General features: G+C 39.5%; 1 protein-coding gene across 1 annotated transcript in view; it reads right to left on the reverse strand.

The window, feature by feature from the left end:
• LOC149788609 (uncharacterized) overlaps window positions 1–16,238 on the reverse strand; it is a 96,006-nt gene that overhangs the window by 27,974 nt on the left and 51,794 nt on the right. Inside the window, exons 10-11 of the mRNA XM_089974680.1 lie at window positions 5,541–5,676; window positions 4,924–5,168 (exon numbers count right to left, since the gene is read on the reverse strand). Of these exons, the coding sequence (XP_089830806.1) occupies window positions 4,924–5,168; window positions 5,541–5,676 (381 nt within the window). The remainder of the gene's footprint in view (window positions 1–4,923; window positions 5,169–5,540; window positions 5,677–16,238) is intronic.

Below are 16,238 nucleotides of genomic sequence, written 5' to 3' on the forward strand. Positions count from 1 at the left end.
TAAAAGAGTCTATGGACAAGGTAAAAGCAGTGAGATGCTATTTAGAAGAACTAGAGAAATGGTCAGAGTGGAAGTTCGTGAAAAGGGGCATTGAACAACTAAAGAAAGCGGAAGAAAAGATGAAAAAGATAATAGAGGAAGAAGTGCAGAAAATTAAGGACAGGTGGGCAAAAGATAGAAAAGAACAAGAGAATAGAAAGAAAAAAGAAGAATATGAGAGACTGAACAATAGCTGGATAAAAATCCAACAGAAGTTCCGAGCCATAGGTCACCCGGACTGGATACCGGAAATTGAAAAGAAGAAGAAACAAGGAATTTGGGGAAAGATTAGGGGCTGGATGAGAAAATGGAGGAAATAGAAGAAGAAGAAGAAGAAAGCCAAAGGCCCTTTTCAGGGCCAGCCATATTTCTCGAAAAGAGATAGTCTTTGAATTGCCTACCCCTTTTTTAAAAAATTTAAAAAAAAAAAATCCCATGTTCAATTTCCCTTGACGCTATAAAGGCCCACTTTAGTAAAAGCCCTTGACGCTATAAAGGCCCACCCTGTTTAATTTCCTTTGACGCTAAAGTGCCCCACGATTTTTTCTTTCTCCATGTTAATTTCCCTTGACGGTAATCTTACCCACGATTTTTCTCCATGTTAAATTTCCCTTGACGGTAATCTTGCCCAAGGGGTCTTGTAATGCTGATTCCCATTGACCGTAAAGTGCCCCCCTTCACTACTTATGTCGTTATGGCTTATCAATTTCTAGGTCAATACAAATATATTCCAGTAATTGCAACAAGCTAATAAAAGCTAGGTGAAACATAATAGGTTAAAAGGTTGAATTCCTGTAGAAACAGCCATGTAAAGTTTCGTAAACATAACCGTTTTTCTGTTTCTTGTCTATATTTTGTATTTGCTTTTGCAAAATACCCATTAAAGAGTCGAAAGCGCTCAAATGGATGGATGGATATATATGTGTGTGTGTGTGTGTGTGTGTGTTTGTGAATGTGTGTGTGTGTGCGTGCGTATGTGTGTTTGTGTAATCCAAGGTTGAAAGTTACTTCAAAAAGTACAACGTACCAACTATTCAAACAAGCTTTAAACTTTTAGAAGTATTTGATATCTCTAGCAAGAAATGTTATTTGCCTTTGCTAAAATTTAGAACTAACAACTACAAGTTGCCAGCATAGTTAGAGCGCTAGGAAATCATTCAAAGACAAAGCGGAAAATGCACTATTTGCGATGGGGATGACATTTGTAATGTTTACGTGCTTTACAGCATACAAACGTAATGCACACCCAGTTTATTTTGTCATACATCTGCTTGAAATCTAATGTTTAAAAACTACACTTTACAAACATGCCACCTAACATAAATAAGAGTTATCTTATTCTCATATGCCGTGTGCACGTGGCCTGAAATTTTAATATCAAATAAAGATTTCTGTTCTGTTCTGTTATTATAGTGGACAATAACAAGAAGAGAAACGTGCAGTTCAATCAGTTTTCCCTACTAAGCATCGGCTGTTCGGTGTTCACAGAGGAATTGAAACAGGCTCAAGCACGTGACCAAGAAATGGATTACAAATAAAAGTCGGACTCAATGGGACTCCATGGGACCAGACATCTATTTAAAATAAGCATCTAAAGGCGTATTAGGGTCAGTCTGACCAGCTATTAGAGAGTAGTAGCTTGTTGTGTCGTTAAATGTATGGAATGATGGAAAGAAAAGTAAGAAGCAGATAATACCTCCGAAGTCAACTGAAAACGAAACTTTACGCCAATGTCAAGACTCACTTACTTGCCCACATTTAACCAGAAAATGAAACAGGCAGTAATGTCAGGTGGTTCTTCTTCTGACATGCTTTTGATCAACGCTATGCCCGTCGCTGGTGTGCAACTTGTAAAATGATCTCTAGAAGAAAATAACACTTCTCGCAAAAAACAGGTTCATAAAAGCCTATGGAGAGAGCTGCAATACATTTACTGGGGCTCTTCGCAAGGACTAAATGTACATAGACAGATTACTTTACGAAGTATGTCGAATCTTCGTCAATGCAGGAGTTTGAAACGAACACAGTTGTCCTAAACTTAGCCGATAATTTCAACAGCAGGTTCAGCATTCCTACGATCATACATGCTGATCAAGAAGGCCAGCTTGAATTGAAGCTTCTCCGGGAGCTGTGTTCATTTCTATACGTTCATAAAACTCGCACAAAGATTTCCAGTCCTCAATCAGATGGGATGGTTGATTGTATCAACAGAGTACTAGAGAAAACGCTACGTAAATATGTAACAGCCAACCGAAAGGGCTGGGACCATTATCTATGGTTAGTGTGCACCACGTAGAGACCTGTCAAACACCATGCTCGGGTTTTTCACCGAATCACATATTCTTCGGGCGTGAAGTAACTTTGCTAATTGAAACACTGATATACCTGCTAGTGAAGGAAGCGATTCGATTGGCCAGCCTCTATAAACAGTAAGAAACTCTGCATAACATCGCTACAAAATATTTTGGTGAAACCGGCGACGACAGAAGTGCCCGTATGACGTAAAACTGCACTGGAAGAATGCATGAGGAAGGAATGAAAGTTTAGTTGCATATCGTGGTAAGGTTATTTTCCCAGTTTTTCAGAGTTGGTGGGCAGATCCATGCATCGTGATCAGTTGCTTCGACGATGCTAAATACCAAACACAGAAGAGTCAGAAGTCTCGTTTGATGTACGTCTATCGCCTAAATCCCTTTGTTGAACGCGATGCACTCAATTGCAAAACGTCCTGAAGACATATTCGAGTATGGTTCGTCTGGGCTAAAAACGGCTGTTGCATTCTGGAATATATCAGTGTAATGCATCGAAACTGTTAATACATCAGCCTATTAAAGATTATTGATACATCAGCACATTCAGTACTGGAATTCAGTGGGAACACTCACTACTTTTAGAACTGGGATAGAACTTTAGGATTATTTGGAATTTAATTCACAATAATGTAAGTTAGTCGTAATATTTTCCTTTGTAAATTAGAGAAATAAGTTTTACTATACCCCCCCCCCCCCTTCGTGTTACTTAGTTTAAGACCGCAGAGTCTCGGCACTTTTGGTATCTAAGTACAAAATAGTTTACTCAGTCAACATATCACATCAGTAGCACTGCTGACCGGTTGCAACATAACATGGGAAAACTGCGGGTTTTATCAAGTAACAAGGACGACAAACCATCAGTTTGTTAACTACCTTCAGAGTTTGATCTCATGTTATTATAAACGTTCTCTGAAAATACTAATTATTGTGAAGACGATATTTCAGTATGTAGTAAAAACCTTTGTGTAACATTTGGCAAAAAGCTATTTTGTCATTTTAACTCATCTATAAAATCACACATAGGCGACTCGTCGATGCAAACTAACGTTGAATATGATAGCAATTATTTAGATGAGACAAATATTAATCTTTGATACTTGAATTCCGCATTTAGTAAGGCCCATTTTGACATGGTCGAATAAGTTTCAGTTTTGCAAAGGTAACAAACGCTTCTTCTAAATTAAAAACGAAAGATATAAACTTTGATAACACGATAATTCCAGCACTTTGAGCAGATGAATATAGATTAATTTGGAAGTATGATTGATAGCAGACGACAACAAATGCACAGATTCCTGTACAAACTGGCCTTTTTGTCAGTCATTGATTTTAATTTTGTGCAAAATATTAGGAAAGATATCCTTACAGTGCCTATATCATTGTTGTTCTCCTTCTATATAATGAAAATGTTTGTAAATGGGAACAAATATTCACAATACCTCCATATAAGTACCAACGCAGACCTGCAAAGATGGCACCAGATTGTGCGAACATTTCCGTTACGTAGGCTGTCGTCTGTTAAAAATCATACTTCAAACTGATTTTTCTGGTTATCCTTTTAGTTGGCTGAAATAGTCCTCATTTTGTCTTCAGAAAAACTTGAATGATATTTTCGAACGACCGTGTTGAAATATAGTCTAAATGAAATGAGAATCAAACCTTCTTGCTGATAATATTCATACAAAGGCACACAAGAGACACAGAAGTTTGAATTTCCCGAGGAATATTTATCAGGGGAGGATCCACATCAGAAATATATCAGGTGGTGTGCATGCAGTTGAATGCTTATGACTGACGTGTTAAACCGTCGAAAGAATCATGCGAAATATATTTTTAATAGACTTCAGTGACTGCCATTTCGTGATTTCTGTGAGTTTTCTTTTTCACTCATCATTTTCGCAAGAAGAATAAGCTTGATCAAAGGAAAAAAAAAAAAATGAACATAAATCTATACCTAGCAGCCCGTTAAATTTTATGTATGTGTGTGTGATTTGGATTTTTAACGTAGCTTTGACAAGTTTTCAGTCATATCGCTACGATGTTTGTAATGTGACAGTTTATAGTGATGTCTAGCACTGGGTCATCATGCCGCAGGCATGTAGCATTATGTCCCACCCAGTCACATTATCCTGACGGCAGGTCGACCAGTCGTAACACTAACCTCTTAATGCTGAGCGCCAAGCGAGGCAGCTGTTAGTGCCATTTTTATAAGTCTTTGGTATGACTCGGCCGGGGATCGAACCCACGACTCCCAGCATCCGAGGCGGACGCTCTAACCACCAGGGCACCAGGGCGGTCTTATGTTAGTAAATAATTCTATACCTACCAGACCGTTACATCTTATGTAAGAATATAAACTTGTATCGCATATTCCTCACATATGAATTATTCCTTTGATCTGCACTAAATCTCCCAAATACACTGAGTGGCACCGTGAAAATTTTACGGGCATTAAAGACAAAACAATAATAGTATTTTGACACAGTATTTTGACATAATCAACTAGGTAGTTGTAAAAGCATTTGCTAGATCTATCGCCGCCTGAAAATGGTTATGAATGGATCTTACTTACATACATAGTTTTGGGTCTACTTTCGCGATCACAGACAATATTCTGTCCTACAATGTTGATCCGGAACGGTGTGGCGCTGATGTTTATCAGAGACAGGTCGATGATTTTAAACCAGAGAACGGAGGGAGAGTCCTGACCAACGATTGGAACCTGGAAACAAGTTGTATTGTCCCCGTCGAAGACTGCATTTAACTTCAGCAGGAGGACGCCGCTGTTATCCCCCCAAACGTTGATAACAGCAGAGGCTATGTATAATTACAAACATGATAAATCATCCTTAAATCGCAAACGAATGGTCAAGGATCAGTGAAAGTAATGTAACTATATATGCTAAACTGACACGAATGCTTTATTATGGTCTCTGGCCATTAGAAAGTTGAACAATGACTCTTCAAGAGCATTTTGAAGTCTTCGCTCAATCAAATTAATCAAGATTAAAAATGATTTCATCCATGGCAAAGTAATATGCAACAACATTTTCGTATTAAACTATAGCCTTGCAAAACTGAAGTTATACAAAAAAGAGGGTATTCAAATTTGATCAGAGTACACACACACACACACACACACACACACACACACACACACACACACACACACATATATATATAACCAACCAGACTTTTTCTGAAAGCTATGGGCAACGTAACATCCTCCTGTGCAATCTGCAGTTGTGAGACGGGATACGTTGGCGAAGACTGGAAAATTCAAAAGGTATTCCTGAGACGTGCTATTACTCGTTGCATTTCTCCACTGAAATAAGCATTTTACAAGCATCAGTTCTGCTAACTGTTTCTGACAAAACAGCATATCCGGTCATGAAAAGGCATGGTAAATATGAAAACTGTGTACAGCTATTAATTTCCCAAAGTAGCTCGCATTTCTGCGGCTTAGTGAAGTAGAACAATTCGTTGCTATTGAAATTGCAATCATCGTTTGCAACCAAGTATTCAAGAATCGAAATAATATGTAATTCTTGCTGGAAGAAAAAACAGTTCTACTGACATGGATTTGAACAGGTTTGCTATGAACACTGTTTAGGAAAGATTGTGAACCATGATATAAGAAAATGTGCTAGCACTCGTTTGGACATCTGTGTTACATGGTTTATTATGCGTCATCCATGGACAAGACCTGAAATGTTTAGGTTTGGTATAGTTATTTTATTACCAAATTGTACAACGCTATAATTCTACGTTTGAAACTACGAGCAGCAGGGGGGGCGAATCCGACATTTTGTCCAATCGTTATTTTGCTTAATTAATATTTCTGCACTCAGCGGATCCGGTGTAGTCAGCGCCTGGTAAAAAAAAAACGACGACGGTCCATCCTACACGACGGTGACGTCATTTGGTTTAATACACTTTTCTGCGCGCCGATCCCAGCGTCGTCAGCGTCCGGTAAACACAGCGACGACCGCGTCGATGTCATTGCCCCCCGCCCCCCGCTGCTAAGTGGTTATTTACAATGATCTCACAAATAGAGTAACCACTAACTCCTCCTCTTGTAGATCAATTAGGTTATTTGACTGATCGGTAAGTCTAAAATTAATTCTCGTTAAAAACCGATTATGGCATCGCATATAGACCGGATTAATTGGACTCTCAACGATTAAAAATCCCGGAGGGGCTGTTGGTGAAAATGAATAAAGGATATACCCCTGTTGAGCTTGATTTGATTGCTTGGTATCTACCTGGTAACTCCCTTCGATAACATCACACACTAGATTGATTGCTATCACCGATGCGATATTTACGTTGTATGGAGCAATATGCCTACCACCATCTCCGTTATCGTGTCTGAGGATAATTGATGGACCGAGAAAATCATTAAGAGACTTTCTTAGTTCTGGCGCGTTGTATCCTGGAAACTTGAAATCGGGTAAATCGGCTTCTGTGATATTATACTCGGTTAGGAATTTTTGTTTATTATCATCGCTGTTATCGGATATTATTTTAACGATTCGTTCATTGATATATTCCATGTCTGATATAAGTTGATTTAACACCTCAACGTGTTTTCGTGCTTTTGTTTTCCGTAGTTGTTTTAGTTGAAATTGGTAATTATGATTAATCTCGATAAAAACACTAGCGATATCATTTAAATTAATTGTTAATATGACTTGCGATTCAGGAGTTTCCTTATACGGAAAATACCATTGCATGGTATCCCTGTCTTGAAATATAAACTTGCTGGGTAATAACGTGCTTTTTATAATAGACAAATCATCCAGATAACTGGTAATAATTTCATGATACGATTGCGCATTTGTGTGCAAGTCCGCGGGGATTTCATTAGGTGGATTCATGGGCCAACCTAGTATGGTTCTTATTGAACTGTTATAAATATCAACCATATACCCCGGTGTGCTTATTTCAATCGTCGACGATAACGTCGGTTCATGAACCGTAATAGCGATTTTTGATTCTTTTCCTGTGATCGATTTTATCCTGCGTTGAAATTCTTTATTGATTTGTTCTACTTGGTATGACCCAGTTGGTATTGTAACCTCATTCCAGTCTGGGGTCCCATCGGGTTTATTTGTCCATGCAAAAACCAGCGAGTTATTAGGTTGTTGTCCGTTAAATGCTTCCGCTCGGATATTAGGCCAACTGTGATATACTCGCAATTTTGCCAGCGCTATTTCCTTCACTGGAATCGGAGAAGGGAAGTTTACACTGAATTCTGGCTTCGTTGATGTTATCGATATCATATTTGTTTGTACCGGAGTGGTGTTCTCCGCGATCCGTTGAAGTAATTGCAACCCTTCGGGGTTCAGCGACATTATTATTATTCGTCGTTTCTATTGTTTAATTTCAACACCGAATATTAACAACCTGCTTGTTTTCAGGAGGATGTTTTAAGCCCATTGAAGTGGTTTCAGCGACGTGGTTTCCAGCTTCCAGTTGAAAATCCTCGATTTTTGACATCGCGGAGTCATGCAACTGGACCATCGTGGAGAATTCAGCATCGGATATAAACGAATTATCTATCGCCAACGAGATCAACCCGGATAATTTCGAGTACGCGTCGGATACTATTTGATGTTTTACTGTATACTCGTTTTTTTTGAGAACACGATGATATCTTTCTAGTGATTGCGTTGGCGACTCCAGCAATTGTTGTCGCCGCGGAGATAGCGATTGGAACAGCGATCGGGGCCATCATGGTCACCGTGGATAAAATAACACCGGTACCGGCTACTATACCTGACACCGAGTACACGACCGCGTCGATGTTGGTTATTTTTCGACGGTATTTTTTTATTTTTACACGGTATTGTTCGGAAAGCGTTTTCAAATTCGCGGAGAATTCTTTTACGGTATTGAATCGATATTGATGTGACGTCGGTGATACCTCTGATTCAATTACCTTGGTGGTCATTTTTATTTTAAAAGAGCTAGTGTTTTTAATTACTTAGATCCATTACAAATTCCACATACCATGTAATGTTTGCCCCGGTTAAATGTCTATCGACGGCATAAATTGTAAACTGTTCAGTTGCGTCCTTGTCTATAATTGTTGATATTGTATTGTTAAACCCGGATGAACTCGACGATAATATATTAAACTGCATCATTGAAACCAGTGTCAATCGATAAATACCCTTAACAGTTGCGGTGATTTTTACTGTATTCTGTGTAGGAGTCCAAACGAATGATCCATGATGAATCGTGTATACTGTGTTGATGGTGTTTTCATGAGGGATTTTTATTTTTGTCACCTCCGGTAGTCTGTCTTTAATCGCTGTAACATCAGTTTTGATTGTTCCTATTTCCTGTGTATGCGCGTCTATACCCTTTTTGTTCGCTGCAACATCAGTTTTGATTGTTTCTATTATCCTTTTATGCGTGTCTACATTATTTATGTTCGTTGCAACATTAGAGCCGATTTTTTCTATTATCAGTTTATGCGCGTCTACATTATTTATGATCGTTGCAACATCAGTTTTGATTGTTTCTATTTCCTGTCCATACGCAGTGACATCATTTATAGTTATTGTAATTTCATCCGGTCTGGTATTTTTTTTACCAAAGAATTTATCAATGGTGTTATCAGCCCTGTTAAAATTTTTTCGTAACATGTAAAATTGGCCCGACAGCGTTGTAAACTCCGAAATAGTACTTTTTATCCCCACAAGATTCGGTTCGGTTACCGTCGGGGTTCCAAAAAAACTAGCAGTAGTGAGTTGTATATCGGTGACAGACTTTTGTATCCCCTCGAACTGATTTGCTTGCGCGTTAAATTTATCATACAAATTTTTTAACGAATCCGACATGGTTATATAATTGTCGCCAAGTGTACTTATTTTTCCATTTATCGTCAAGATGGATTCACCTGATTTAAGTCGTCCGTCATCGGTATACAACACGATAGTGTTCTCGGCGGCATCACGCTGTCGTATTAAAACGTCATTCAGCGACACATTACTGGATTTCAATTTACCCTGGCGGTCTTGAAATACAACTATTTCGCCCGGGTCAACACTGGTTAAATTTAACGTATCAGCGATTTCATCCTCAATTAGTTTTTTTATGTCATCGGTGGCGAGCGTTTCCGTGGATTTTTTCAGCGCCGAAACCGGTCGTCCCCAAATATCAATCATTATTATTGTAAAAAAAAACAGTGTTTTTAATTAACCCGCCGGGCCTCTACGACCCCACTAGTGCATTCGTTTACAACCACATGAGGTGGTTTCCGCGATGATGAAATCGCCGCGAGTACGTTCAATACCTCACGGCCGCATATCGGTGGGTCACTTAATTGTTGTGTTGGCAGCGTGGAATAAAAAACCGGGGCTGAACACGCCCGGATATACCGCATGAACTCGTTTGGCGGGGCTAACCCGTATGAATCAAAATAGACGATCGCACGCGGATCAATTGCGTATGCAACCCAATGAGTTCCCGCTCCGGAGGATTTATCGAGGTTAATTATACCGGTTTCAATATTCCTTGGTTTTGTCGGTAATTGATCCCTCATAAAAACACCTCTGAAGTTTTTTATCGCTAACGCGTTTGCGGCATCTATTAAATCAAAATTAGACATAGGAGTCATTAAACGGTTCCCGGTAGTCTTAGACCCTTCCCCGAGTACCATGAATACGGGGTTCCCGGTAGTCTTAGACCCTTTCCGGCTACGGGTCTTTTTTTTTTATAGCCTTTCCCGGTTGCCTTCTTCAATGCCATTCCCGCCGCGGTACCAACGGCTCCTAACGCAGCCGCCTTCGCCACTGCTGGGGCCGCCGCGGCAATCAACGCTGGAATCGCAGCTAACAGCGGAAATATCCCACCGGTCTTTTCCATGTTTTTAATCGCCGCGGCCGAAAAATCTATTTGAACACCCTTTTTATTCTTCATCGCATCATTGAAATGTTTTATTTGACGCGCCGTCAACGATATCTTATGATTACCACCTGCCATCTGTGACGGCTTTAACGTTATTGTGGTTCCACATTGTTTAGCCGACTTTGATCGTAATTTCTTGACTTGACCATCGGTCAACTCTACACCGACAATATTATACGACATTTTTATTGTAAACGCGTTTATGTTTTCAATTACATGTTTTCCACTGGTGCATCAACGATTCTCATTCGTCCACCAACGCCTTCTAGCAGCATTGATTTATCGCTGAGAATGACAGCAACCGCTCTATAATCGGCAATAACGCCGCGAGTTACATTAGCTCGGAAGTGTATATCAACGACGGATTGTCTTGTTAAATCAAGATGTTCCAGCGAAAAGTAATAAATCGGATATAGTTCTTTGAAATCATGTTGTGATATTTGCAAACCAGTGTCGACGTTTTGATCACGACTCATATACGACAGCAACCGATGGTACACGCGTGCAATATGGTTTTGACCGTAATTAAGTTGTATATCCTCAGATGGTTCCTGCTGTCCGTTTATTCTCAGCGAGACGTCAGTAACGCCCAATCGATCAAATATCATATGGCTGGATAGTTGATTATCAACTCTCGTCATATCCTGCAACGCAACAAATATATGACGCGGAGCCGAAATGCCTTGTTGTGATGCCAGGTTCCATGTAAATATACCATTGATATTTGATTGCTTAGTATCTGTTGTTGTTGTTAGCCAACTTAGTAATGATTTTCCTCCCTGCTCCATAAAGGATAGCAATCGTGCCTCTGTGGTAATGGATGGAGTCATTACTGGCATCCACAATAATATTTTAGTTAAAACGACTTTACCAGAGTCATTATTTGGATTCGCAAGATCCGCTGGAATTCTCCAAATTGCATTTCTATCATCACCTTTTCGCACAAGCACCACGGTATGCTTTGCTCCGTAGATAACTTTTCGCACGTTCCTACAAAATCCAAATATATGATGCAGTGGAATCGCGCATGAGAAAGATCTACGCGGCCCTGTTAACATTGATATGCGTGTTGCAGCTCCGATGTTAAAATTAGGATCGCTGTTTATAATCATATTCTCAACATCAGCGTTAGCGCTATCAGCATTATTTCTTGGTCGTCTTACCACAAATTGCGAGTTTCCAGCAGTGTTTCTAGTATCCTTTGCAAACATCATAGATGGACCCGCTGATCTTGTATAATCGTCGGAATATCTTGCTAGCCCGATTATTGTTGTAGCAACATCAACATCACGTTCTATAGACTCGATCTCTCGCCCGTCAATGAGATATTTTGCGCTCTCAAATAGCGCCATTACGCCGTTATTGACTAAGCCAACTTTGGTATCATCTGGATACGGTGCTGGTACAGCAGGAGTATCGGCCTCTGTTACAAGTTCTCCTTCGATTTCAATAAACGCTTCACACGGCAAAAAATATTTACTGGTATCATGGACTTGAAGTTCAATTCGCGATCGTATGTTGGGTTGTACTGCATGATAGAATTAAAATTTATAATTACGGACAGAATCATCCTTGTGCACTGGTGCGTCCATATCAAACGCCGGGTCAGCTGTTCGTTTAAACATTTTATTTAATAATACGCTGATGCATCTAAATCATCGTCGTCGTTTTAAATTCTTCGAATTTTGTCGTGGTTTTAAACCACTTCCCGCTATTATGTTTGCGATGTCATCTTGATTATTGTTTACCAACGACGCTAGTTTTTCTTCCACGGCGTTATTTATTACTTTACTGACATTTGCAGGCATCACTGTCGTTGATGGCATCACCGGTGGTTTCTGTTTTCTTTTTCTCACCAACGACATTAGTTTGTCCTTTGCTGCAGAAAACGCCCTTCCGGCGACATCTCCAATAGCGCTGATTCCCTTATCACGAATAACATCAATAGCCTTCATTCCTAATTGCTTGGCTAACGGCGCCACTTTTGGAGCCATTCTTGTAAATAACCCCGCAATGGTGCTACCGAGACCGTCTCCGTACCACGCGCGGTATACGGGCAATCGTGAGTTTACCACGTAGACGCTGACTGGTTTATCATGGTTGTAGTGTATAATCATCTTTATTATAAAAAACACCAGTGTTTTCCAATTAGTGGTTGATCACCCCCCTTCCCACCACCGAATCATAAATTTTGTCAAAAACATCGATTTTTTCTAAATGATTTCCTGGGGTTTTCATCGGCGGTAAAAATCCGCGTTTTTTGTCAATTTTTGTCGTTTTTTGTCAGTTTTTGGTCGTTTTTGGTTGGTTTTTGCCGGTTTTTGGTAAAAAATATCGATTTTCTCTAAATGATTTCCTGGGGTTTTCACCCGTAAAAACTAACCAAAAACGACAAAAAAACCGACCAAAAACGACAAAAATTGACAAAAACTGACAAAAAACGACAATTTTATAATTTTTTTAATCATCCACTAACTCGTCTATGAGCGTTCGATATGCATTAATGTCCATGATACCACCGGCAAATAACCGCCTGCAAATATCAGCGGCCTCATTGATTATTTCCGGATAGTTATTTCCGGCTCGTTTTCCTCCGATTAGTATTTCTAGCCGTGATATATCACTGAGAACATTACCAGGACAAGTAACGTCTTTACCAACAGAGTATCCTTTTCCGTGTTTTGGTCTTTCACTTTTTACTTTATTGTGGAATATTATATAATTATTATCACGCGGTGGTAATTCATTTTTATATTTACTTGCCAAATACACTATTCTTGTCCAGTCCTTTAACGACCTTATATTTTTCTCGTAGCCGCTATTGATATGCTCATCTCGTGTGTCCTTAGCAAAATTTGTAACAGTAAAATCAACTAATTCTTCGTAGCCGAGATTTCTAATTGTGTCTATTGTGCTCTTTTTAAGCACATTACGGGGTATATTCCCCTCTTTCTCTATTTCTTCCGGTATTTCTTCCGGTATTTCTTCCGGTTTTTCTTCTTCTGGTTCTCTTGCGGTGGCGCCTAGTTCTTCTTCATCGGCTATTGTAACATAAGGTTCTTGTGGGTCCGTTATAGCGAGTGGTGGCGGCCTCCGTGTTGTAGCAACCGCTATTTTCGCAGGGAGTGTTTCCAGAGACTTTTTTGTTTGCTCGGTCTGAGCCGCTATCTTTTCAAGCGCACCGAGGACGGGCACAGTTGCCGCCGTAACATCTTTGGTCGCTTTAGTTACCGGAGCAAAGAGCTGTTCGCTTCCAACAGCAAAATCAGTTTGTAGTTGTTGCCGCGTTTGAAGTTGTTTTCGGACCCTGTCTCGTAACGGTATGAACTTTTTAAGCGCCACTAGCCGCTCTCTGGCTAGCCGAGTAGTAAGTGATTCGCCTACCATTATTGCAATTGCTCCGTAGTTTCTAATTTCCCGCCGAGTGTGGCGGGGATATGTCCCAGGGGCTCCACGGAGTTTTCGTCTATAATCCTTCTAATGTTTTTAATTTTATTAGAGATTTCTCGACGTCGTTCAAAAGCCTGTCCGAGTTTTTTTCGTACTGTCTCAACGGCAGTAAATAGTCCAATAAATGCATTTACGTCATTGCCATACAAGTTTTCATTGATCGTATATTGTAATCGCTTTATAAAAGAATACTCGCGTGGCAAGGTATATCGACCTTTCTTTGATTGCTCATTAATAATTTCATAATCGGACAATATTTTTTGGTTATCAAGCTTATCAGATAATTTAATTCCTTGATTTTTTAATTTTGAAATCTCGGTTAATATATTATTGATGTCTTCGATATTCATATTCTTATAAAACATCTTATTTCTAATATCAAAAAAAAAATTATTTTACAAAATGAACCCCGCGTATCAATCCCGAGGTGTGTTAACATTCGATGAAACATAAAACAGAATATTACAGTTGTTTGTAAAGACAATTTATTCCATCAGTTTTCTTCCGGAAGAAACAATTTATTAATTGTAATAGACTGTAGCGTTCACACTGTCGGTAACTTTGTCACTCGGTGATATACCATCACGAGTTATTCCCTTTTGATGTTACATATGAAAATCGAATTCCGCGCCCGGTCTTTTTTGAGATCGCTGAATTTTGTATTCCTTCTGCAACAAATTGTACTGCGGGCACACAAATATCAAAATATCTACTGGCTTCATTCATCGACTGAAAAGTTTTTTCTTCGTGCGTTATTGTATCAAATGACTTTACGGGTTTTGCTTTTTTTGAGTATTTACCGGTTCCGCCTTTTTTGGTATTCTGACTTTGCGAGATAGCTTGCAAGTTTATAAGAGAATTATCAGTCTTATTATTATTAATATGATCAATCACAACCCCATTCTCGATTAATCCGTTAAATACTTCAAATACAAACCTGTGAACATAATAGCTTTTTCCTCCCGCAGTAAACATCAAATACCCGCGATTATTTACGGTACCAACCGGCTTCTTCAGTCTGCGGTTTCTAACAACGCCGTCGCGAGATGCCTCGTAATTAACGAGCACGGGATGCGGCTGAAATTCTTGGTTCATTTGTATAATAATACTACTTGTCTAATTCATTATTTGGTTTAATTATAAACCTTGCAATGTAGTCCTGAGGAGTTTTGATGACTGAGTCAGCGGTGGGGTCAATGACGGCGTTTTTTATTCGTTTGTCATAATAGCGTTTTAACTCTCTGTATCGCTTTCCGCCACAATTGATACATAATTGTGATTTTCCTCTTACACCAACGTGGCAAACCAAGCACGGTAGGGGGCCAAGAGAACCATTACGAACGCTTTGTAAATGATACCCGCAGAATTCACCTCTACATTATTTATTGCACGGGGTTATCGACCCAATCATCAACCATTTGCATTTATTCATTATACTATATTCTTTTATTTAAATACTTGTTTTAATTATATGGAGGAGTTCGAGAGATTAGCAGCAATTAAGCCCTGGAAAAATATTAAGTTTAATCTCGATAGAGTCCTCAAGGACGCACCAAAAGCGTTAATAAACGATAGAACCCTGTTGAATAAAATACGCGACTGTATCAATGAATTCAAGCGTGATGGTGCATCTCATAGTTGGTCAACATTTCGAATTGATGGTGTTGTTGATGCTACCATGAACGACAAACGCGCGGCAACGATAATATCACAACTTGGCTCCAGCAAGTATTTCTTCAGAGTAAAATTCATTGTCCGGGTGGAATCAGGTAATTGGATCATACGTGATAAATTTGAACCGGTTCTCAGCGACAAGAAATCAGTCATTGTTAGCCGCGACTCCAAGCCAGGGCTGTTAACCGGAATTGACAGACCATACTATGAACGAGCGTATCCTGAAACAGCAGTTGTCTATGGAATATACCCGTTAAATAAGAAACCTGATATCGGAAAACTAGCGCCAATGAAACAGTCAACGGGGATAAACTGTGTAGCAGAACGAGTAATAGAGCATTTTACAAATGCGTGTCGAGGAAACAAATTGACTGATTTACGACGTAGTAAAATAAACCAATGGGAGGAGACAGTGCGCGAGCGAGGAGCAACCATCAGCGACATAGCGAGATTAGAAACGTCGCTGAGATTTCCAATAACCGTTACAACGATAACCGGTGAAGTATTATATGAATCAAAGTATAAATCAAATGGAGCCCCAATCAAAATTATTGATCATAACGAACACGCGTGGACGCCCGCGGTCACAATATTTCCACGGGATAGAACAGTAAAGTATATCCCCGGGGAATTCCTGGGAGAGGATAGTTTTCTCGCGGAGAGGAAACTATTTGATGCTATTGCCTGCTTGTGTAAAAACGACCCTGTGTCAGTGTGGTTACTTCGAAGCACTGAAAACGACATGGATACCTTTGATCAGTTTGTAAGACCAAACGGTGAATTATATCGCACTGAAGCGTTTCACAACAAAATGAAAAAACCGCCATGGAATTTGAAGAGCAT

Source organism: Sinohyriopsis cumingii, chromosome 11, assembly GCF_028554795.1.
Source record: "Sinohyriopsis cumingii isolate HCF-2022 chromosome 11, ASM2855479v2, whole genome shotgun sequence".
Taxonomy (NCBI): Eukaryota; Metazoa; Mollusca; class Bivalvia; order Unionida; family Unionidae; genus Sinohyriopsis; species Sinohyriopsis cumingii.